The 22,548-nt window shown below is 55.8% G+C and overlaps 1 protein-coding gene across 3 annotated transcripts in view; it reads left to right on the forward strand.

Annotated features, from left to right (window-relative positions):
- The first annotated feature begins 1,708 nt into the window (after positions 1–1,708).
- Positions 1,709–22,548, forward strand: part of ACTN1 (actinin alpha 1) — a 96,413-nt gene continuing 75,573 nt past the window's right edge. For all 3 annotated transcript variants that reach the window (XM_075530494.1, XM_075530492.1, XM_075530493.1), the window contains exon 1: positions 1,709–2,087. In XM_075530494.1, the coding sequence (XP_075386609.1) occupies positions 1,983–2,087 (105 nt within the window). In that variant the 5' untranslated portion in view covers positions 1,709–1,982. The remainder of the gene's footprint in view (positions 2,088–22,548) is intronic.

Genomic DNA, 22,548 nt, shown 5'->3' on the forward strand with positions numbered 1-22,548 from the left:
GTACGTTCCCCAGCACACAGAAGGTGCTCAGCCAATATTTATTGAGTGAATACAGCGCCATCGTTACCCCCGGTGTTACCATTGGAGTCAGAGTTTAGAAGTGGTTATAAAAGAGCCCCTAAATCCGCTGTCTCAGTGGCTCAGAAGCAGTGCTTCCCCAGCCAGGGCTAACACTTGCGTCCATGCGGGGTTGACTAACGATGCAGGGAGTCGTGACAACCCGGCTCTCTGCTTACAGCAGCATCAGCTGGCTCCCAGTGGAGAATCGCTGCCACCTTCTTCACCTTCTCCAGCGCTGAAGACGGTGGCCTTTCAACTTCCCTTCTTCATGGCCCTTCCTCAATTAATCCCTTCCTCTCCTTCCACCCCACTCACCCCTGGGTTGGCAGACTTGGGGTTTGCCCTTCCCTAACCCATGATCACGTAACTATGACACGTGTTCCTTGGGCGCTGTATGCTGTGCGCCAGGGCAACTGGTGGCTTCGTCTGCGGTGCTTAGGGAGGGCTGCCTACCAGAGTGTGTTTACTACTGTCCTTTAGAGCTTGCGCCCCTCACAGGGGGGGAGGTCTGCTTCTGCCCGGCGTTTCTGTCTCCACAGGACCCTTCTCCCAGGAAGGCCGCCCAGGCCGCATTCCCAGAGGCCAGGGACAAAGCAGAAGTTAGAGGTGTTCAGTCAATCTTTCCCTCCTTCCTCCTCCAGTAAGGCTTTGTGTGTCCGGCGCAAGGCTACCGGCTTGGCTTGCAAACCTGAGTTCCTTTGCCCGGGCTTAGCTTCCGCGAGCCTCAGTTTCCCCATCTGTCAGGGGTGTGTGTGGGGGAGGGTGGGTGTAGAGGAGGTAGATCGCTCAGGGGAGCTCCCTGGCTGTATTCAGGATATTGCTCGAGTGTGTATTAAGTAGAAGGACGCTGGGTGGGCGAAGGCAGCCCCCCCAGCCCCCACCCCGCGCCCGTCCGGCCGTACCGCGGAGATGACCTAGCAGGGGAGCCCCCGAGGGCCGCCCTCGGGAAGCTGGCGGCCAGGGGCCCGATCCAGAGGGCAGGCCGGAACGGGCCGGCGGCGAGGCGGGCGGGCGGGCGCGCGGAGAGCCTCGGAGCGCCGCTCATTGGCGAGAACCCTGGCTCTAGGGGGCAGCGAGGTCTCCAGAGTCCCGCCCGGCGGGGACAGGGGGGTGGGGCGGCAGCACCAGGAAATTCCCAGGAAATTCCTTTCCCTGTGGTCCTCTCCCTGCCCCCCTTTCCTCGGGTTCTCATCCACCGGGACCCAGGGCTCCCTGGGAAAGCGAAAAGACCGCTTTTCGGGATTTCTGGTGGCCGCGCGGGGGCTTGGAGGGCGCGTGGGGGCACAGGAGCGGCCCGGCGCCCAAGGAAGGGGCCTTTCCGCGGGCGGGGAGCGATCCTGTCCCCCGAGGCTCCGAGCGCGTTGCCGCTGGGTCCCCGAGCTCGGCGAAGCGTCCCGTTCAGCCTAAGCTGGTGTCACATGAGCCACCGGGGAGTGGGAACCCGGGGAGTGGGCGGGGGCGCGCCGGCCGCGAGGGGGCCGCCCAGTCCACCTCTGTGCGCGGCGGCCGGGCTGACGGATGCCAGGAATTCCCAATGAGCGACGCTCGGGGGAAGTTTGGGCAACTCCGCCTGGCCAATGGGGAACCTCGGGAGGGCTCGGCCCCTTCCCCCCGCCCCCGCCCGCCGCCTCCCGCAGCGCGAGTGTGCCCGCCTCGCTCAGTGTGCGTGGAGATTAAGTCCGAGCGCCGGCCCCGAGGCAGGAGTCGCCCGCGCCCGCCGCCGCCGCTACCCGCGCCGCCAGCCGCAGCCTTGGGAGCAGCGCCGCGGCTGCCCTGGACGCACGGGAGCCAGTCCGCCCCCAGCCCCACCCGGCCCACTCCCTCCCCGCGCCCGGGCAGCAGCTGGAGCCGCCGCTGCCGCCGCCGATCGGTTGGAGAGAAGGTGGAGGAAGAAGCCCAGCTCTTAGCACGCGCGCCCCATCATGGACCATTATGACCCCCAGCAAACCAACGACTACATGCAGCCGGAAGAGGACTGGGACCGAGACCTGCTCCTGGATCCGGCCTGGGAGAAGCAGCAGAGAAAGGTTAGCCGCCGCCTCCGTCCCCCGCAGCCCCCGATCCCGGCCCGCTCCGCCCGCGGCGCGCCGGGCTCCGAGCGGGTTCCGGGCGCGCACGGGCGGGGGCGGGAGATACCGGGCGCTGGAGGTTGGGGGTGTTGGGTTACAGCCGCGGAGCGGAAGGGAGAGCGCCCCTGTCCCTGAGCCGGCGGGCTCCCACTCGAGCGCCCGGAGGTGGGGTAACCGGCAGACTGGTCGCCGAGGGGACGGGGATCCCGGCACCCTGGCTTCTGCCGCCCTGTCGCCATCCCGCGTGGGCTGAGCTCGGGGGCGGTGCTAGGGAGGTCGGGGCTGAGACCCCCGCCCGGAGGCTGCCGGCGCCCGATCGATTTTCCCTTCTCTTCCCCGCCCCCTGGCCACCTCTCCGTGTGGTGTGCTGTGGCTGCCGGCTCCGGGGCCGCCTTGGGCTACGCACCTGAGGGGACCGGCTTCCCGGGGCTCTGCGCCCCCAGCCCCCGCCGGCAGCCAGGTGGTAGAGCCGGTGCCCGAGGGATTAAGGCGCCCAAAGGATTGGCCGCAGCCTCTGGGTCTGCCTGGAGCGAGGACCCTCTGGCTCGGGCTGTGATAACGGGGTGGGGTGGGGGTGGTAAGCGAACTTCCCCGGTGGGCCCTGGGCAGGCGGGGTCTGGGCTGCAAACCGTTTTATTGCTTCACTCTGTGGGTTGGTAGCTGTGAGCCGCAGATAGGTTGGAGCCCACGTCCTGCACCTCCGAGCTCCTGTTTGTCTGTGGGGAAGGTGAATTTGGGAGCTGGAGCTCAGCCGAGGAAGTTCATCCCCAGCTACCCAGAGGATGCGGGGTCGGTCACTGGGCTCTAGCGATAGAGCTGTGTCTCCAGCGCCCTGTATGTGTGGCCACAGCTTCGGAACTAACAGGGGGACCTGGGCACCACGGCCAGAAGCAGGAAGACGTTAGAAAACCAGGCTCGGGGAGGAGGGCGCCCCAACCCTCTCGCTGCCCCTACCAGGTCGCTGCTTCCTGTCTGCGGGGTGAGCCCTTGCCCCAGGCGGCCACGTACCCTGAACTACACCCCCTCTCCCATCCGGCCCCTCCCTACTTCGCTCCCCCCTCCCCCCAGCTGATCTGGGAATGGGCTCTGTGTGTGTGTGTGAGGGGGGGGGTGCGGGGCGGGAGGGCAGGATGGCGCGTCCCTCTGGATAGTGTGCGGTTAGGGCTGGGCTTGAGGGAGAATGCTCATGTCCAAAAATGGTAACATTCATTCCCTTTTTTAAACTTAAAAGGGGGGGAGTTTAGGGAGCCGACTGAAGTTTTTTTTTAAGCCAAAGGCATCCTGTCTTAGCTCACTCAGGAATCCTAAGCCCTGAAAGGGCGCCGTTTCCCTCACTTCATCAGAGCCGCAGAGGTAATTTAAAACACACCACAAAGGCTTCCTCAAAACTTGGGGACCTAAGGGCCTCACGGGCGGCTTCCATACGGCCTTGGCCCTACAAAGCCTCCTGAGAAAGTGCCCCCGTTTTGAGCAGACTCCTTTGTCATGTGGCAGCTTCTGATCCACCTCCTCTCCCCTCCCTTTCCTTTCTGTCTCCCCTTAGGGAGAGGGGGCTGCTGGCAGCCTCCCCCCACTCACCCCGAGTTACCCAGTTATGTCTCAGAACCCTTGGGCTGGTGGCCGAGCTGAACGTTGAGTGGGTAATTTGATTTCTATGGGGCATTTCTCCAGGGTGAAGAGTTCTGAGAGGAGATTTTAAATTGATCAGGAGGGCGGGATGTGAAACTGGGTATCTTGGGGTCTTCAATGATGTGTGCAAGAGGAGGAGAAAGCCTTGCTAACTGAGCATCTACTTTGTGCCTAGGGGTCTGGTGGGTGTAAGAAGGCAGGACTGAGCCACATGCCTAAGAGGCAGGTCCCTCCCCTTAAAGGCTGTGAGAAGACCTTTCTGGGAGCCGAAACTTGTCCCTTTAGCCCCAGTACCTGCCCTGAACTTAGTAAACCCCAAACTCACTGCCCTGGAGTCAGCTCTGACCCGCAGTATTCATGAATGAATGGGTGGATGGAAGGGTGGAGGTGTTAAATGTCATTGGGAAGAAAAAGACTCAACACAGCTCTGATCTGGGTGGAGGTGGGCGCAGACCTCTGAACAGTCAGCTGGGAACAGGGTCGCTGGGGGGAATTTGGTCCCCAAGGGCTCTAACTCCCACAGTTCCTAGAGCTCACGTTTGCTGCGGACTCACTGTGTGCCCAGTGCTGGCTGTTGTAATCACACTGTGCAGCTAGCTCAGAGGCCCTGTGCTGGCACCTGGTGGGGCTGGATGCAGCAGCAGTCTAGGTACCTCCTCATTGGTGAGGGAGGTGGGAAACCTGGGCCAGGCCTCTGGGACCTGTGAGGATCTCTGGACCAGGGGCAGCCACCACCATCTCTGCTGGGGTTGATGGAGAAAGACCCTACAGGAGGAGCCTTGGGTCAGTTTTTTTTTCACTTTGCCCCTGAGTCTCTGTGTGGCCTCCCTGTGTAGGCCTCAGCTTCCTGATTTGTCAAGTTTCTGCCTTGCCTAGCTTTTGTGGGTTGGTGCAAATATTAGGAGGTGGCGTGACATGCCGGGAATCAGACTTAAGTAACTTGTTGCTTTTGACACCTTTCCTATGGACTATGGGAGGTGAGGGTTGAGTGGGACCGGAGCCGGAGCCGGCAACTGGACCAAGAGCGACGGGCCCGGATGGAGGCAGAGGAGTGAGTGTGAGCACACAGGGCGAGGACACGGTGTGCTGTGATAGAAAGGCTACATGGGGTGGGCGGGGAAGACCTTGAGTCTAGCTCTTGGGGGGGCCAGGGGGTTCTCTGTCAGATTTTCATAATAATCTCACTTCTCTGGGTTCCTGGATCATTCAACACCACTAAAGGGGCGCCTCCTCGGAGCCAGCCAGGGGTCAGATTGCAGCGGTTCTCAACCTGCGGGTCGAGACCCCTTTCACAGGAGTCCCCGGATTCGTAACAGTAGCAAAATGACAGTGATGAAGTAGCAATGAAAATAACTTGATGATTGGGGGGTCACCACCACATGAGGAACTGGCTGAGAGGGTCGTGGCATGAGGAAGGTGGAGAACCAGAGCCTGAACAAGACAGACACACGCCACTCCTGTTCTTAGGGTGCGACCCTTTCCCTCTTCTGTGAATGGGATGCTGGCCAGTCTCCCGACCCCCTCGGGGTTGTCACGGGGAGCAGGTGAACTGGGGTGGCCGGAAGTGCTTTCTTAGGGATCAGCGTGGCCAGGCGAGGCTGTGCAGCAGGCAGAATGCCTCAAGAGCCTGTCTTCAAGTAGTGTGCGGAGCAGAACCCGTTCGTTGGTGTCTGGAGCACGTGGAATAAAGGCATTATGTTTTCTTCTTGACCACTTACGAGGCTGGGCTCTGAAGTCACCTTTTCTGTGGGCAGCAGGCTGGAATGCCCATCTGTTCAGGGTGGTAGTGGCCCCTGCATCCCCACCAAGCTCCTGCAGAGATGTGTATGCTGGGTGGCAGGCAGTGAGTGGGGCCAGCCCCAGAAAGGCAGGACTTTGAGTACGATCCAGGCTCCACACTTCTGGGCTCGTGGCCTTGAGCAAGTTACTCAACCTCGCTGAGCTTCTGTCAGCAGCGCGCCTGCCCACCTCGGCAGCAGAAGTTACGAAACATGGCGGCTTCTGCCATGACTCTGCCCTCCCTCCTGTAGTCCTGGAGACAGTGGCTTAATGCGTATTTCCACAGGTGCCAGCCCTGGGGCTTTTTACATGTGGGAGCTTAATCAATATTTGTTGAGCAAATGGCTGTTGAAACAGAGGAGAGGTGGGTGAAGGGAGCGGGCCAGGCCTGACAGGTGAATGAAGATGGCAGCTAAATTAGGCCCAGGCCCCTTGCCTGCACTGAAGTAGGCGGGTGGAAGGGGTGGCAGGCTGGCTTACAGACTTGTGGATGGTCCTGGATGGGAGACTGAAGAGGAAGGCTGCCCATGGGCCTCCTGTCCTCTCTGAAGGTTAGGGCCCGTGGTCTAGATTCACCGGCCTACCTGTCAGGTGGGAATCGAGCCTGAAAGAGGAGGGGGCTTGGCTCTGTCTGCGTTCTCCTACGTCTTCCGTTTCGCACTTCTGCCTGCTTCACCCTGGACCAGGCTCCCCAATCCCTGAGAACAGGGGTCCTGCCTGTCTTGTCCTCTGCCTGGTCCAGGGGTGGGCTGGTTGTAGGGGGCCCGTGAGTGAACAGATGCCATCCTGTGTGACTCCCACATCTGGACAAGGAATGAAATGCTATCTGTTCCAGATCTCTCACCCCATTCTAGGACTGGTCCCAGCTTCTGCTGTGTTCTGGGTATACTATCGGTTCAAATCACGGTCCTTCCATTGTGTGATCTGGGGGGTGAGCCACTTACCTGTCCTGTGCCTGATGATGCTAATGAGGATGCAGGGATAACACCAAGGCCGTCCAGGGCCAGCTGTCGTTGCGTGGCGGTTTACACAAACTCAGGTTTGTGCAGAATATGGTATAGCCCCTAGCATTGGGTGAGTGCTCAATAAATGTTAACGATTTTTGAGGAAGTCCCTGGCTAACGTAGATGGTTAATGAGCTCAGCTGCAGACCAAATGGTTAGAGGTTCAGGTCTTTCCAGAGACACCTAGGAAGAAAGGCCTGGTGATCTACTTCCAAACAAGCAGCCATTGAAAACCCTGTGGAGCACAGTTCTGTTCTGAGACACAGGGCGGGGCAGGGGTGGGGGTGCCTTGAGTCGGGGACAAGTGGACAACCACTGCCACTTTGAGTGTTTCTGTGACCTTTCCCTACAATGCTTCGAGACAAGACAGTGTAGCTCAGCCTTTCTTTCCTTGAAGGAGCCAAGGATGGGTAGGTGTGCACTGACCTCTGTCCTTGCGCCCATTCTAGTTCATTTTCAGTCAGTTGATTGCTCTGATTTCTCAGCCCCCACCCTGAGATGAAGAGCCCTGTCTACCCTCTTTGCTGCTCCGGGGAGGGGGAGGTCAGGGTGGAGGGATGGAACTCAACGTGCCTAAAAGCCTGTTAGCGTGTATCAGGTCCCATTCCTGCAGTGCGTGTGCTTCCTCTTAAAGAGATTCAGCCAGACCATGTCCTCCACTCCCACTGTTAAATAGCCAAGGGCACCCTTTGAACCTGGCCCACACTTCCATCAGCGGCCAGGGCCCTGCTGCAGCCACATTCCTCCCCAAACTGAGAAGAAATACAGGCGGGGTGGGGCAGTGGTTGACAGAGCCTGAAGGAGAGATGGACAGGGACGAGGAGCTGGGGTGCCCATGGAGGCCAGCTGCTGGCTGCCTCGGGGCGGGCAGCGGCAGGAAGGCCTGGAAAGCACTGAAAACCAGACATTGCCGCTTTGGGAAATGGTAGGATCCGCGCCCAGGACACCGGAGGCGAGCTTGTCAGAGGAATAGGTAGGTTCCAAGCTCCTGCAGGTGCTTGGTCACCGGCCCTTCGGAAAGGAGAAAGGAGGAGATGGATTTCCTCAAGTCTGACTTCTGCCGCAGGGGCTGCACTACTGGGATGGGGCTGGGGTCCCTGGCCCCTTCTCATGGGGACTTGTGGGTATGTGGGGCTAGCCAAGTCCAATGGGAGTGCGGTTGTTTTGGGTCGGAGTTGTGGCCTTGTTTCTCCATATTCCCAAGGAAGACCCGAGGCAGGGTCCCTGGCCAGCAGTCACTCCCAAACCTGGCCTGAGGACTTATCACTCAAGACTCGGCCCTCCTACAGACCTGCGGCCAGGCCAGGGCAGCCGGGACTGAGAGATGACTGCATCACAGGCCCGATGCTGTGAGGCCCTTGTTTCTGCTCCTCCTCCCTCAGCGTGGCAGGCATTTCTGTGGAGCTCTTCCACGAATGCCAGTGGGCCCCTGGTAGGCACTAGGCAGCCCGCCTCGTGTTGGGCCCGGAGCACCAGGGCTTTATGGTGGAGGGGTCGGAGAGGCACAGGATCAGACCAGTGGTGTTCATGATGGCCAGAGGCATGGCCAAGACAAAGGCCTGGCCACTCCAAGGCGGAGCCCGCACTGCGGCCTGGGGTGGCACCTAAGCTGGATGCCACAGGATAGTCAGGAAGAGAAGAGGGGTGTGTGGGGAATGCTCACCCCTCTGGCAGTTAGGCCAGATACACGCGTGTGTGTGGGGTGTGTGTATGTGTGGTGTGTGTATATGTGTGTATGCGGTGTGTGTGGCACGTGTGTGTGGTATGCCTGTGTGTTTATGTGTGCATGGTGTGTGTAGTGTATGTGGTGTGTGTGCCTGTGTGTATGTATGTGTGTGTGGTATGTGTGTTTGCTGTGTGTGGTGTATGTTTGTATGTGTGGGATGTATGTGTGTGCATGTGAGTGGTATGTGTGTGTTGTGCATGTGTGTGTGGTGTATGTGTATGCATGTGAGTGTGTGTGGTATGTGTATGTGTGTGTTGTGCATGTGTGTGTGTATGGTGTGTGTGTGGTGTATGTGTATGCATGTGTGTGTGTGGTGTGCCCGGCAGAGAAAGAAGCCTGAATGGCCATCACAGGTGCAGGAGAGCCACCTGCCAGCTGGCACCACGCCCTCCCATTGTTCTTCCCGCCCGCCCAGAGCCAACTGGCCTCTCCGCCTCTCAGACCAGGTCATCTGTTCACTGGCCCCATGAGTCTTGCTGCCTGTCAGGTTGGCTTCGCCCAGCCTGCCTGTGCTGCCCCCAAGGGAACCCACCTGAGCAGGCATCAGAAGGCCTTCCTGTGGCCACTGGGCTGTCTTCCCTGTAGGGAAGAATCCGGGTGGAGAAGACTGGAGGGTTGGGGACTCACAGTCATTGCTGAGCTGGCCAAGCTAAGCCACTAAGGGTGCTTGAATGCAGTGACCAGACGTTAACATTGGTAAAGCGGGACGCCATTGATAAAACCCATATCCTGGCGAAATAGCCACACGACAGCCGCAAACAGTATACCCTAGCTTGTTGTGAATTTTTTCCAAAAATCGGGACTTTTTAAAAAACGCCGTGGGACGCGTGAAAAATTGTTCAAAATTGGGACTGTCCCGTCAAAAGCGGGACGCCAGGTCACCTTATGCTAGAAGGGTCCCTTGACCCACCCACAGTTCGTGACTGTGGCGGGGCTCTCTGAGGTCACGGCCGAGAGGCCACAGGCTGAGGAAAGCCCCTTCCTTCTCGGTAGCGTGGTCAGACCCTGTGAAGGCCTGATTCATTCCTGATTCACTCCATCTGCCAAGATTAGATGAAGTACCGCTTGCCCCGGCTGAGAAGGAGTGGCAGGGCAGGGCACTCACAAACCAGGTGTGTTAGTATGGGTACTTGAGAGAAACAAATACACAGAAACTCATGGATAGGAGAGAGTTTTATGTAAAGGTTACGTGCACATCAAGAAAATATTCCAACCCAGTGCTGCCCAAGTCCATAAGTCCAACATTAACCCATATGTCCAACACCAATCCACAAAGTCCTCCTCCATCTCACAAAACACACGCAATGATGCCGACTGCAGGAGGAAAGCCGAGTCAGTGAATGTGTAAGCATCTCAGCGCTGGCAGGGGTCTCCACACGGCTGCTCCAGCACCCAAGGCTGCATCAGGGTAGGTCCATGTGGCTTCTCCTTGGGGACGTCTTGCAGGAAGTCAGCCTTGCCAGCTGAAGCAGAGAACTGCTAAGGCAGCTGCACCCTGGTGTGACCATCACAAAGCAAGATACCCAAGAACTCACAGCCATTTATCCCTCCACCCTTCAATTAACCCCACATGTGTTTGTCGGCCAGATTGACCCAATAAACTAACTCACCAGGGCTCAGAACCACCCAGGAAGTCCACCTTACATTCAAAACAGCCAGTTGCTGCTGCGTTGGTCCGTGACCATGGTGTCAGAGTAGAACCGTGAACCTCAGGGTTTTCAACGGCTGGTAACCTCTATACCCCTCAGCGACTCCGTTCCTCTTAATACATGTCCACACAGTGCTCACTTGTCCCCCTCCTGAGCCCCAGGTCCAAGACCCCAGGAATCCTCCTGGTCAGCCAGGTTGGCCAGGGCTGCCTTGCTCTGTCTCGGACAGGGTCAGATGTGTGGGGCACTTCCAGTTGGGGCTAGTGCTGAGGGGGCCATCAAAGCTCCGTGAAGAAGCAGTCATGGCCTCAGCCGACCCCTCCACCCATGACCCCGTCAGCCATCCCCAATGCCGCCATGGAGTGCAGAGGGGGTAAACACAAGGACAAGGGCTTAGTCCAGGCCAGCCTGGACGTGGTCATCTTCCCAGGCCAGAGAGAGGAACAGGATTGGTTGTAAGTGTGAAAACATAAAATTTCCCCTCTTAGTGATCATAGTGACATGCCTTTTTGAGCACCTACTAAATACTGAAGTTCTCTGAGTGGTACCTCAAGGTCAGCAGTTCGAAACCACCAGCCAGCTCTGCAGGAGAAAGATGAGACTTTCTACTCTCATACAGAGTGACAGTCTCAGAAACTCAGAGGGACAGCTCTACCCTGTCCTATCGGATCGCTGTGAGTCAGAATGCATTCCAGGGCAGTGAGTTCGGTTTTGATTTTCTGGGTGGTGGATACCATCTTGCGCTTTACTACTAAATATAGCTTGGTGGTTCAAACCCCCTTACCAGCGTGGAGGAGGAAGTCTGGCAATCTGTGAGAAAGACAGCCAAGGACACCCTGTGCAGCGGTCCTACTGTGTGACACAGTGGGTCGTTAGGAATCAGAGTGCAAGCAATGGCTGTGAGCTATTTACTTTTTAAAAGTTATTTACAAAAAAAAAAGTTATTTATATTTTTATTTCCTTCTAAAGTGTAAAAATTTTAAATAAAAATAATTCAAATGAAGTCTCCAGCACTACCCTAGGGGCTCCGCGCAGTCACCCTGGGAGGGGAGCACTACTCTGGTCCCTGGTTTGCTGCTGAGGGAAGAGGCTCAGAGCAGCTCAGTCGCTTTTTCAAGAGCACGCAGACAGCTTGTGGTGGAGCCTGGCTCCCCCACCCCCCCTCTCATGCCCCTCCCCCCCCTTGCTGATCAAACAAATGCTTTCACAGGGAGGAACACAGAACCCAGCCAGACGAAACAAAAGCTCAGTGATGACAATGGCCTGGGGTTAGATGGTAGATGGTTGTACAGCCTTGTGCATCTACCAAAAGCCATCAGACCATAGACCAGTGGTTCTCCACCTTCCTAATGCCGTGACCCTTTCATATAGTTCCTCATGTTGTGGTGACACCCCCAACCATCAAATTATTTCCCTTACTACTTCATCACTGTCATTTTGCTACTGTGATAAATCGGGCGACCCCTGTAAAAGGGTTGTTTGACCCTCAGAGGGGTCGCGACCCACAGGCTGAGAACCACTGCCATGATCTGTTGAAGGGGGGATTTTAGATCCTGGCAAGTAGAGCTCCATTGTCAAAAGGCCTTCAGGAAATACTAATTATGAAACGCCAGGGGTCCGGAGGAGTGAGTGGGAGCCAGCCCAGCTGAAGAAAACGTCAAAAACGGCAGCTTTGGCAGAAAGCACGGTGTGTGAGATGGCACTTCTCCTGGCTGCTGCCTCAGAGGAGATCCCAGATAAGCACCAGCCAGCAGGGGTGGGGAGGAGGAGGAGGAGGAGGAGGAGGCGGCGGCAGGCAGGCCTTCCCCCTTTGGTGTCTTGGGGGAGATTCCCGTGGGCTTGCATCTACAGACCCTGCCTAGATGGCTTCTCACCCACAGACCTTCCTGCCATCCTCAGGGTGAACAGGAGGCCTGGGGCAGACTCTGGTGGTGCAGCGAGTTAGGTATTGGGCTGCTGACCACAAGGTTGGCGGTTCAAACCCATCAGAGGCTCCTTTGGATAAAGAGAAGCTGGTCTGTACCCATAGAGCTTTACAGTCTCGGCAACCCTGCAGAGTCACGTGACTTGGCAGTGGTGTTGTTCGTGGGTTTGGGGGTTGGGGAAGGAGAGAGGCGAGGAGGGTCGAGCCCTCCCTGGAAGGCAGCTATACAGCACTCTGGGAGGTTGCCTAGCAATAGTGAGAAAGGTGGCTTAGCCCACCACAGAGGTGGGAGGAGAATACAAGACAGTGGAGGATGGAAACCCGGAGTAGATGCAGAGGATGCGGTTTCCCTGGAAACCGCCTCCTTGGTCCTTGGCTACAGTGGGCTACTTACTTCTGGGACTTGGATCGGTTGTTCTTGGTTGAGAAGGGAGTAGGGTCCTCTCCAGGCCTGTCCCCCACAGGCTAGTTGGAGACAGGAGGTGGAGAGAAATCTTTCTTGCCAGGGACTGTGTGTTAGACATGTTCTGCCTGTGGCCTGGGTTAGCAATCACAGCAGTGTAGTGAGGCATGCGGGATCATCTCTCTTTGCAGATGAAGTGCTTGGGCGTGGAGATGTGAAATTACATGCTCACAGTGCACAGCCAGAAAAGGCCGGGAGCCGAGAGCTGGTGTCCTGGGTCCTTAACCACAAGCCTCAGATCCCGGGGGGGGGGGGGGTTAGCTGTAAACACTGCTCACCCCCTGGAAGGATGAAGGAGCTGAGCGAGGGGCCACTGGAAAAGGGAGCTGTCTGTTTTACATCATCCAGCCACCACCCAGCATACAAGGTGGACCTTCTTGGCATTCCCCAAAGAAGTGAAAAGATTAACAGCTCACCCTGATTGAAGGCTGGGTGGTCAGATGACCTCACCCTGTCAGACAACTCTCAGAGAAAGACACTGCTGATTTCCTTGTGGCGCTGGTGCTGGCAGCTCACTGGTTCGCCCCCAACCCCTGGTGCCCCCTCCCCCCCTGCCCCCCCCGCGTGGAATAAAAGACTTCCCGGGCCTGCACCAGCCCCATGACTGGATTTTGCTGGCTGTTTGTTTTTTCCAGATGTAGCTCGCCAGGCTTTTTCGTCATACCCGTCTTGGTCTGGAAGCTTGGCTGAAACTTGTTTCGTGCCCTAGCAACCTGCAGGCCTCTGCTGTTGGTTGCGGGGTGGCTGGAGTTGAACCCGGGTCTCCTGCGTGGAGATTTTTACCCCTAGCCCCCTAATGGCTCATTGCCTTGTGATATGGAGGCTCTGCTGCCGTGAGCTGACCACAACCACAGAGGCACCCTTTGCTGGAAGCTGTTTACGTCCATGATGTAGTAAGCTAGTAAGAGCATCTCTAGCATGGCGAACGGTTGAGTACTCCTATGATGCCTGGTTTCTAACATTTGTGCTTTCTTTTTTCGTCCCCCCCCCTTGGGGAGTTTCCTTGCTCCTAATCGTGGTGAGTAGATGGATTCCCATTCTAGGACTGGGAATGCGAGGCTCCCAAAGGGACTTTGGTGGCTTGATCAGGGTCTGTCTCACCGCTTGAATGTGGCGGAGCTGGCTTATTTATTTATTAATCATTTTATTAGGGGCTCTGCACACGCATACATGAGGAGGCTTCAGAAAGTGTGGAAGAATGCCATCATCTTTCAACTCCGCTTTTCCACTAACTCTCTGGAGTGTGTGTGTGTGTGTCTGACAAACTTTGTCCTTCTGATCATGTTGAGGTGTAGAATTCGGTGGCCCTGACAAGCCCCGGTTTCGCGCAGCCAGCACCACTAGTTCCAAAGTGTGTCGTTGAGAAAGCCTGTGCCAATAAACCACTCCCCGCGCGCCCCCGTGTCTCCGTGCGTTGCCCATTCTAGAGATTTCCCGTCAGTGGAATCAGACAATCTTTGCACTTTTGTGATGGGCTTCTCTCAGTTGGTGGGTTTTTCAGGTCTGTCTCCACTGTCCTCCGAAGAAGCAGCTTCTGTCCTGAGTAGATCCCATGATCCAGTGATCTGGTGCCCTGAAGCTGGAGGGCCTCAGTGACTTCAGCCAGAACCTTCTCATCCCAGCAACCTGCTGTAGGAGGTGGCAGGCGCTGCCCTCCCCCCCCACCTCCAGCCAGTTTCTGCTCCTTTAGTTTCACCTGCCTGGCCTTCCCCTTGTGTGGGGACTCTTCCTTGTGGTCACCAGGGAGCCAGGAACATTGTTGACGGATTTACAAGCATGTGCTCCTGGCTGTGTGGGAAAGTGAGGGCCTTGGGTTGGGGTAGCTGTGTTTGGCTTTCAGGCCTGTTGTGGGTCCCAGATGGTGAGCTTGTGCTGATGGGGGTTGGGGGTTTGCCCTTTTCTGACCCCCCTTGGAAACTTGCAGGGTCTAAATCAAAGGCCCCCAAATGGGTCAACTCCGGGAGCAAATGCAGCCTCCCGACCCCGCCTCCCCTCTGGTACCTTGTTTTTCCTGTTTCTTGATAGTTCCGGCTCACAGGGCCCTGTGGAACCTGGTCCCAGCCTGTGACTTCAGCCAGGCCAGGGCTTGAGGAGAAAGATTTACCTTTTTTTTTTTTAATCTTTTTATTGGGGGCTCTTACAACTCTTATCACAATCCATACATACACCCATTGTATCAAGCACATTTGTACATTTGTTGCCATCATCATTCTCAAAATATTTTCTTTCTATTTGAGCCCTTGGTATCAGCTCCTCATTTCCCCCCTCTGTCCCCCACAAACCCTTGATAATTTATAAATTATTGTTATTTTTTCATGTCTTACATTGTCCAAGATTTACTTTTTCAAAGCCATCTGCAAAGCGGATTATAACTCATAGGGGTAGAGTGGAGCGGTGAGCTCTCTTTTGAAATCCTTTGTAGGTGAAGGGAGCTAAGTAAGGAAGGGGGGACAGGGACTGGGGAAGTGGGTGACTGCTTGCAGGACTGACCAGCAGCAGGCCTTTGATGTGGTCTGGAGGGAGGGGTTGCTAAAACCAAACTAGTTTTTGTCTTTCTGATGTTTCTACCAGCCTGTGCTTTCAGGGATGGAGAAAGAATTCAAAGCTGAGTCTCAGCGTCCTGAACGAACGAACGAACGAACGAACGAACGAACGAAGCCACTGCTTTGTTCAGGTCTGGGTCTGGCACGGCCCTGGCACTGGCCCTCGGGGGTCCGCTTGCGCGTGCTGCTCTATCTCTGAGCTTTGCTTTTTGGCACAGCCTTGACTTTGACAGGAGTGGCCCTTTTCAAAGCCCGCAAACATCCTCTCTGGATGGCAGATAAGGGCTCTTCCCAGTGGAGTTCCCGCTCGCTCCCTTGGAAGGGCCTTTCTTTCCAGGAACCCAAAGTGCTTTCCCAGACTTGGCCCTGGGCGCCAGCAGCTGGAGGCGGGGCTCCGGGCCGGGGGAGGGGAGGGGAATGGGGGAGTGGGGCCACCTTCCTGGTCTCCTGCCTGCCACCCTGGGTGCTGCATGGGCCGGGCCTCTTTGTAAGTCTCTTCGCAGGCAAGAAGCCCCGAGGTCTCTCGAGAAATTTGAGTTTTCCCAAACTTTGGTCGCTGTCGTCAGGGGCTGTCCAGTTGCAGAATGCAACGCTGCCGGTCCTGTACCGTCCTCCCAATTGTTGCTTTGTTTGTGCCCATCTCCTTGAGGGTCTTCCTCACTTTTACTGAGACAGTGGCCTTCTGTCCTTCCTGGTGACATAGGACATGCTCGGAGTCTGAGCCATGAAGTCTCGCTCTCCATCCTTGCTCCCAAGACAGAGCTGTTTATTCTTCTGGCTCACTGCCACCGAGTGGTGCCGACGTTGGCTCCTCCTTTCCTTTTAAAAACCAAGCCACTGCCATTGAGACAACCCACAGCGACCGACCGTGTAGGACAGGGTAGAACTGCCCCTGTGAGTCAGCAGCTCTTTTTGTTGTTGTTGCAGTTGCACTCTTGACACACTATGATGAGTCAGAGTTGACCTGATGCCTTCTGTTCTTTATTCATTTATAAACCGGTTTATTGGGGACTCTGGAGCCGCTTCTCATGGTTTCAAACTGCGGACCTTGCAGTTAGCAGCCCACTGCACAACCACTGCGCCACTGGGGCTCCTCGTTGTCTGGTGGCTGCGGTGTGTGCTTTAGCCTTCACTACAACTGTCACTCAAAGGCATACACTTTAGGCGCAATGAACGCCACTCCCCCCCCCCCCCTTTCGAGTTAAGCAGCAGTAAATTTGGAGGTTTGCTGTATTTTATTATCAGTTAAACAAATTAAGGCAAGCCATGCTGGGGTCCATGATGGGGCTCCCTGGCACCCCCCTAAGCAGGCTTTCTGGTAGGTGCAGAGAGACCACCATGGGACCCAGGGTACCCGTGTTCCCCCCCCCCCCCACTTACAGGAGCCGCTGTTTCAGGAGATGTGCTCACCCTGCGAGCCCAGGGACTACGGAGCTGATCAGCCATCCTTCTCCTCGTGCCTCGCACAAGCTGACCTGATTCCTGCTAGGTACCAGCCACATTTCTAGGTGGCTCACTGATGCTACCTCATGTAATGTTCACAACAGATGGCTGACCAGGAGGCTGAGGAGCTTGGAAAGGAGCTTGCGTAGCCTGAAAGGTTCAGGTGGTCACAGTCCGTGTTTCTAGATTTCCTGATGTCAGAGACAGCTCACAGCGACCTCGTTAGCTCCTGTCTAATGTAAAGGAATAATACATTCTAGATCAGGGGTCGGCAAACATTTGAGACGGACGAGCCAATCCTGCCCCTCGAAACAATTGAAAAATGATTTGAGAGCCATAAATACATTTTTAAAAGAAAACAAATGAAATTGCCATGAGCTGAATAATGTCCTTCGATTTCACTTCAGAGCCACATGGAGGCACCTTGAGCGCCGCATATGGCCCCAGGCTGGTTGGACTTGAGGTTTCTGCATTCTCGGGCCTGCACTTGGGGTTTTCGTCCCCAAGCGCACACTTGCACATTCCTGCATGTGCAGTTAGGTAGCCTCCAGTGTCGCAACTTAAGTGGCATCGTACTCATGCCCTTTTGCACACACCTCACCTGCGTCCCTAGACAGCTGTCTCGGTGGCCCGACGTAGCCCTGTGCCCCCATTGGGTGGATCAGGAGGCTTGGGCAACTTTGGCCTGGCCATATAGCTTCATGCAGGGGGTCGGTGGAACTAGAACTTTGGCTTCCGCCTCTGTGGGTGGGATCCTGGGGTCTTACCTGCCACTACGAGACTGATTGAGCTCCCAGACTTGCTGGTATTTGATGAGAGAGGCAAAGAGAAGACAGTTCTGTTTTCTCCTATATGCATCTTGTTGGGCACCCGGTTCCTATCCCCTGTGGGTCCTGCACCCTCGCCTGCTGCTCTGTCTCTGCAGGGCTCTGCGAGGCAGCTCCTTGAGGGATCCACACCACTTGGCCATTGTTTTCTCTCCCAGGGTAGCAGCTGGGTGTGTCGTGTCTGTAGATGAGGCACGCGTGTGTGGCGACCAAAGGCCGCCGTGGAGTTGGGCAGGCTGCGGCGTGATTGTCGATTGCATGGCTCACGGTGGCATCTTGCAGTGGTTTGGAAACTAGTTGTCTCTGCAAGATAGGGACTGTACTGTTGTCCAGAGGAGCTGGGGCTGTGCAGAGGTGAGGGTGGGAGCCACAGCTCCGGACCACAGCCGGGGAGAGCACCATCATCGCCCCTCTGCAGGCGCTCGACTTTTTAACAAACTTCCAGTTGAAGTGGAAAGGCAGGAAGGAGTCTGTGCAGTACTGCTAACAGAAAGGTTAGTGTTCGAAACTGTCCACAGGGACCTCGGGGACCCTGCAGGACACAGTCTGCTCTCACTCACACCATCCAGGGCACCACCATTTGGGGTTGACTGGCAGCCACTGGGGCTGTAGAGGTCTTGAGTGACTTTGCTATTTTCTACCTTATAACCAAGACACCAAACCAGTGCCACTGAGCCCATTCTGACTCATAGCAACCCTGTAGGGCAGGTGGAACTGCCGCCTTGGGTTTCTGAGACTTTAGGTCGTTCTGGGAGAAAGCAACCATAGCTTTCCCCCCGCGGAGCAGCTGGTGGGGTCAAACTGCGACCTTGCAGATGGCAGCTCAGTTCCTAGCTGGCTCCTTTCCTTTTAAAAACCAAGCTCAGGGGGAGAGGGGAGGGAGGGGAAAAAAAAAGAGGACCTGATGCAAGGGGCTTAAGTGGAGAGCAAATGCTTTGAGAATGATTGGGGCGGGGAATGTATGGATGTGCTTTATACAATTGATGTATGTATATGTATGGATTGTGATAAGAGTTGTATGAGTCCCTAATAAAATGTAAAAAAAGAAAAGAGGAGAAAAAATGATTAGGGCAAAGAATGTACAGATGTGTTTTATACAATTGATGTATGTATATGTATGGACTGTGATAAGAGTTGTATGAGCCCCTAATAAAATGTTAAAAAAAAAGAATATTAGGTAAAAAGTAATAAAATACAAATGAAATATGTACTATTGCTCTTTAAAAAGAGAAATCAAGAAATTCCTGAATAAAGCAAGATATATCACCTTAAAAAAAACAAAAAACCAAGCTCACTGCCATTGAGACAACCCACAGTGACCTTGTAGGACAGGGTAGAACTGCCCCTGTGAGTTTCTGAGACTGTACCTCTTTGCTGGAGTAGAAAGCCCTGTCTTTTTCCTCTTGGAAGAGAGGGGCAATTCCACTCTGCCCTGTAGGGGTCCTTGTGAGTCGGCATCAACTTGATAGCCCTAAGTTTTGTTTGTTTTTTTCTGTTTGTGAGGCCCAGACTTGGGGAGGGAGACAGACGCGCAGCCAGCCCCCTTTGTTAATTCTCTGGAAAGCGGAAGGCGAGAGCTAGCAGGGAGTAGTTGCTCACCGGATATTGGGGTGTTAATGGATGGGGTGTGGGCAGGCATGTACCAGCAGGAGCCATCTGGCTGATCTGGAAGGTACCAACTGGTGAAGGTCAGAGTTTCCACAAACTGGCTGTTCCAGTGATGAGGTTGATGCCTGGGTCCTGGGCAGAGCCCCAGGCTGGGTCCCAGAACTGCAGTATGCCCTATACCAGCTGTTCTCAACCTATGGGTCGCAACCCGGGAGGTGGGGGGGGAGGGGGTTGAACAACCCTTTCACAGGGGTCCCCCGATTCATAACAGTAGCAAAATGACAGTGATAAAGTAGTAATGAAAATAATTTTATGGTTGGGGAGTCACCACCACATGAGGAACTGTATTCAAGGGTCACGGCATTAGGAAGGTTGAGAACCGCTACCCTAGACTCTAGGGCCTAGAGTCAGGAGGAGGCCAGAGGCCAAGGAAGCTGGACTTACGATTGGGACCAGGTCAGAACCGGGAATGACCTCAGCTCCTGCCATGCCATGGGGCCACCCCACCCAGGATTGTGGAGTGGGGGAGTCAGCCCCAGCCTCCCCGTTCCCTGGTAGGCAGCCCAACATGTTCTTTCCTCTTTAGGTCAGCTGTCCACTGCAGATTCCTCCCCCAGGTGCTGGCCGTGCCGGCCCCTCCCTCTACACCCTGCCCTTTCCTCTGGGAGGTGGGGGGGTCATGTGGCCACCGTGGACTGAGATCCCCTTCAGAAAGTCTTCTGGCATTTCTGTTTGTGGTGGGTGGCCTTAGGGTTCTTGAAGGAAGTAAAACCTGGCCGCAGTTTCCCTTCTCATTTGAGCTCTGGGGTTGCGTGGGGGACACCTGCTGGCTAGAGACCTCAGCCCACCTGCTCTGTATGCTTCTTGTCTCAGGTGAGGAAGCAGCATCTGGGAGAAGGGTAGATGTGACAGGCTGACCTTTCCAGACCCTCAGGCCTGGGTGCTGCTGCTGGAAACCTTCCCTGGCCCCTCGGAGGAGGAGGACAGTTATGCATTTGGGTTCCCAGCCTTGGGAGACCTGTGTTCACCTAGTGCTTCTCAGGATGCTGGACTAGCCACCTCTGAGCCTCCCTGAAGGGGTTCGGTCAGGTGTTGGTGGTCATGGCACCAGCATCAGCAAGGACTGTCCTTGACATGTGTCTTGGATTTTCACAATGCCGTTATCTCCAGAAGGGACCCTGGTGGTGTAGTGATTACCAGTGGTTACTGAAAGCGCCGACGGTTTGAAACCAACAGCAGCTCGTTGGGGAGAGGATGGGGTTTTCTACTCTAGTGAAGAGTTAGAATCTGGGGAACCTACAGGGACAGTTCTACCCTGTCCTGTGGAGTCGCTGTGAGTCAGAATTGACTTGATGGCAGAATTAAGTTTTTAAGAAATCATCTCTGTTCTTGAAGTGACCTTGAGATTGACCCTTGGGCTTCCTAGGTTGGCCCTGAAGCCCAACCTGCAGTCTCTTCAAAAGGCTTCTATGTTCTTCGCTTGCAGGAATGTGTCTCCACCCTTGGGGGAGGGTGTAGGTGGGGGCCAGGTAAATGGCTTCTTCTCCTCTGGACTCAGAAGCCATTGCTCTGCCTTCTCTCCCTTTGTCTGCAAATGCCTCCTTGGGATGTGGCCAAGGACCTGGGGAGGGGGTGGGCGAGGCCTTGGCTTGGGGCTTCCAGTTCCAGGTGTGGTCTGAGGGGGAGCATCTACCCACTGTGAAGTGGGCCACTGATAACCAGCCTATTGTGTAGGCTCCGCTGAGGGTAGGAGAAACGCCCACCAGGGCCAGGAGCAAGGGTTTCAGCCTGGAATCTGGCCCAGGGGCTGTGCCAAGAGGCAGCCTTGTCCTGCACTTTGTTTACTCCCGGAGCCCAGCTGGATCCAGTCGCTCCCTGACCCAGGTTCCAAGAAATCAACTCGTGACCTAAAGGCCACGGAATCCCTCAACCTCCCCCCAGATGAAGAGGCTGAGTCTGTGGTGGTGATCTGCCTGGCTCATCCGATCCTTGTGGGGCTGGTTTTATTCCAGGGGAGAGAGAGAGAGAGAGAGAGAGAGAGAGAGAGAGAGAGAGAGAGAGAGAGAGAGAGCGAGCCAGAGCCCTTGCTGGAAGCCTCCAGATCTCTAGCCAGAGGGTGAGCTTCCAGGCTCTGAAGTCAGCTGAGCTGCTGGGGCCTCTTCCTTAGCTGGGTGGTCAGTCCCAGGGGGAACTCACACATGCCGGGAGCTGGCAATAACTCAGCAGGCCCTTTGCATGGCTGCCTGTTCTTGGCTGCTCCTGGGATTGGCTTCGGAGGTCTGGTAGAGGGCAGGAGTAAGGAATGAGCTGGCGGGAGCAGGGGCAGCCAGCCTCAGGGCGGTGTGGTGCTGGTGTTTATCAGCCAGCACTTGGTCCTGTGCTAAGTTCTCCCCTGCGATGTGCCCATGGACCATCTGCCCACTGGCAGGATAAGCCCTGTTACGTTGCATCCCCATTACTCAGAAGAAATAGAGACTTAAAGATGGTAGGTGATGTGCTAACTCACACAGATTCTAAGTGGGTAGCTGGACTTTGAACCTGGGTCTGCCTGGAAAGAGGCCACCCTTCAAATCCCAGCTCTGGTTGCTTTTGCACTGAGCCCTTTGCCTCCCTCCCCCAACACACACACACACACACACGCACGCACGCACGCGCGCGCGCACACACGCACGCACACACAGTGTGGAGGAGACAAATTCCTCATTCCAAGTGGAGTTGACTCTCCAGCCTCCCTGGGTTCTAAATACTTCTCTCCTGACAGGCACATTCCTGAGGACTCAGGAAGGACCCGCCTCCGCTCAGGCCCAGAGGTGGGAGCAGAGGCAGCGCAGGGCCAGGCAGGCCACCTCTTCCCTCCATGCATTTCCTTCTTTCTCTGGGCCACCCTCCTTTTGCTTCTCAGGGCCCCATGGGCTTGGGTTCCTCATACAAATGCATGTGGAAGTTGGACATTGAACGAGGAAGACTGCAGGACAGTGGGTGAACTCGAATGCAGGTGCTGATGAAGAGGGTTGAGAGGACATGACGTCCAGAAGAACAGACAAATCTGTCTTGGAAGAAGAACAGCCAGGAGGCCCCTTAGGAGCAAGGATGGTGCGACTTTGTCTCACATCCTGTGGACATGTTATCAGGAGAGGCTGGTCCCTGGAGAGGCACACCATGCTTGGGGTAAAGTACAGGGGTAGCGGAACGAGAGGACGCCCCCGACTGAGCTGGATTGACGCAGTGGCTGTAACCATGAGAGCAAGAACAAGCGTGAGGGTGAGGAGGGCCTGGCAGTGCTTGGTCTTGTGCACAGGGCTGTCATGAGACGGAGCAGACTCACGGCACCCAACGACATCCTGCTGACGCTGGGCGTAGCCACAGCCTGTTGGCTCTGTCAGGGAGGCGTGGGACTTGGGTGAGGTTAGTACTTCAACCCTGCCAGCTGCTCCCGTACAGACTTACGGGCTTAGAAACCCTCTGAAGGGCTGCTGTCGATTGAAGTCTACTAGATTGATGCTAGTGGCTTTGTTTTTATGGGGGTTAGATCAGTGGTTCTCAACCTGTGGGTCGTGACTCCTTTGGGGACAGAACAACCCTTTCACCAGAATTGACCGAATTCATAACAGTAGCAAAATTATAGTTAGGAAGTAGCAACAACAATAATTTTATGGTTGTGGGGTCACCAGCACATGAGGAACTGTATTACAGGGTCACGGCATGAGGACGGTTGAGAACCGCTGGTTTAGATAGAGATCATTTGGAATCGCTGGGTAGCTCACATGGTGAAAGGTTCCCGAGAGGTTGGTGTCTTGTGGATCTGCCTCTAAAGGGTCCCGGCT

Source organism: Tenrec ecaudatus, chromosome 14, assembly GCF_050624435.1.
Source record: "Tenrec ecaudatus isolate mTenEca1 chromosome 14, mTenEca1.hap1, whole genome shotgun sequence".
NCBI classification, from domain to species: Eukaryota; Metazoa; Chordata; class Mammalia; order Afrosoricida; family Tenrecidae; genus Tenrec; species Tenrec ecaudatus.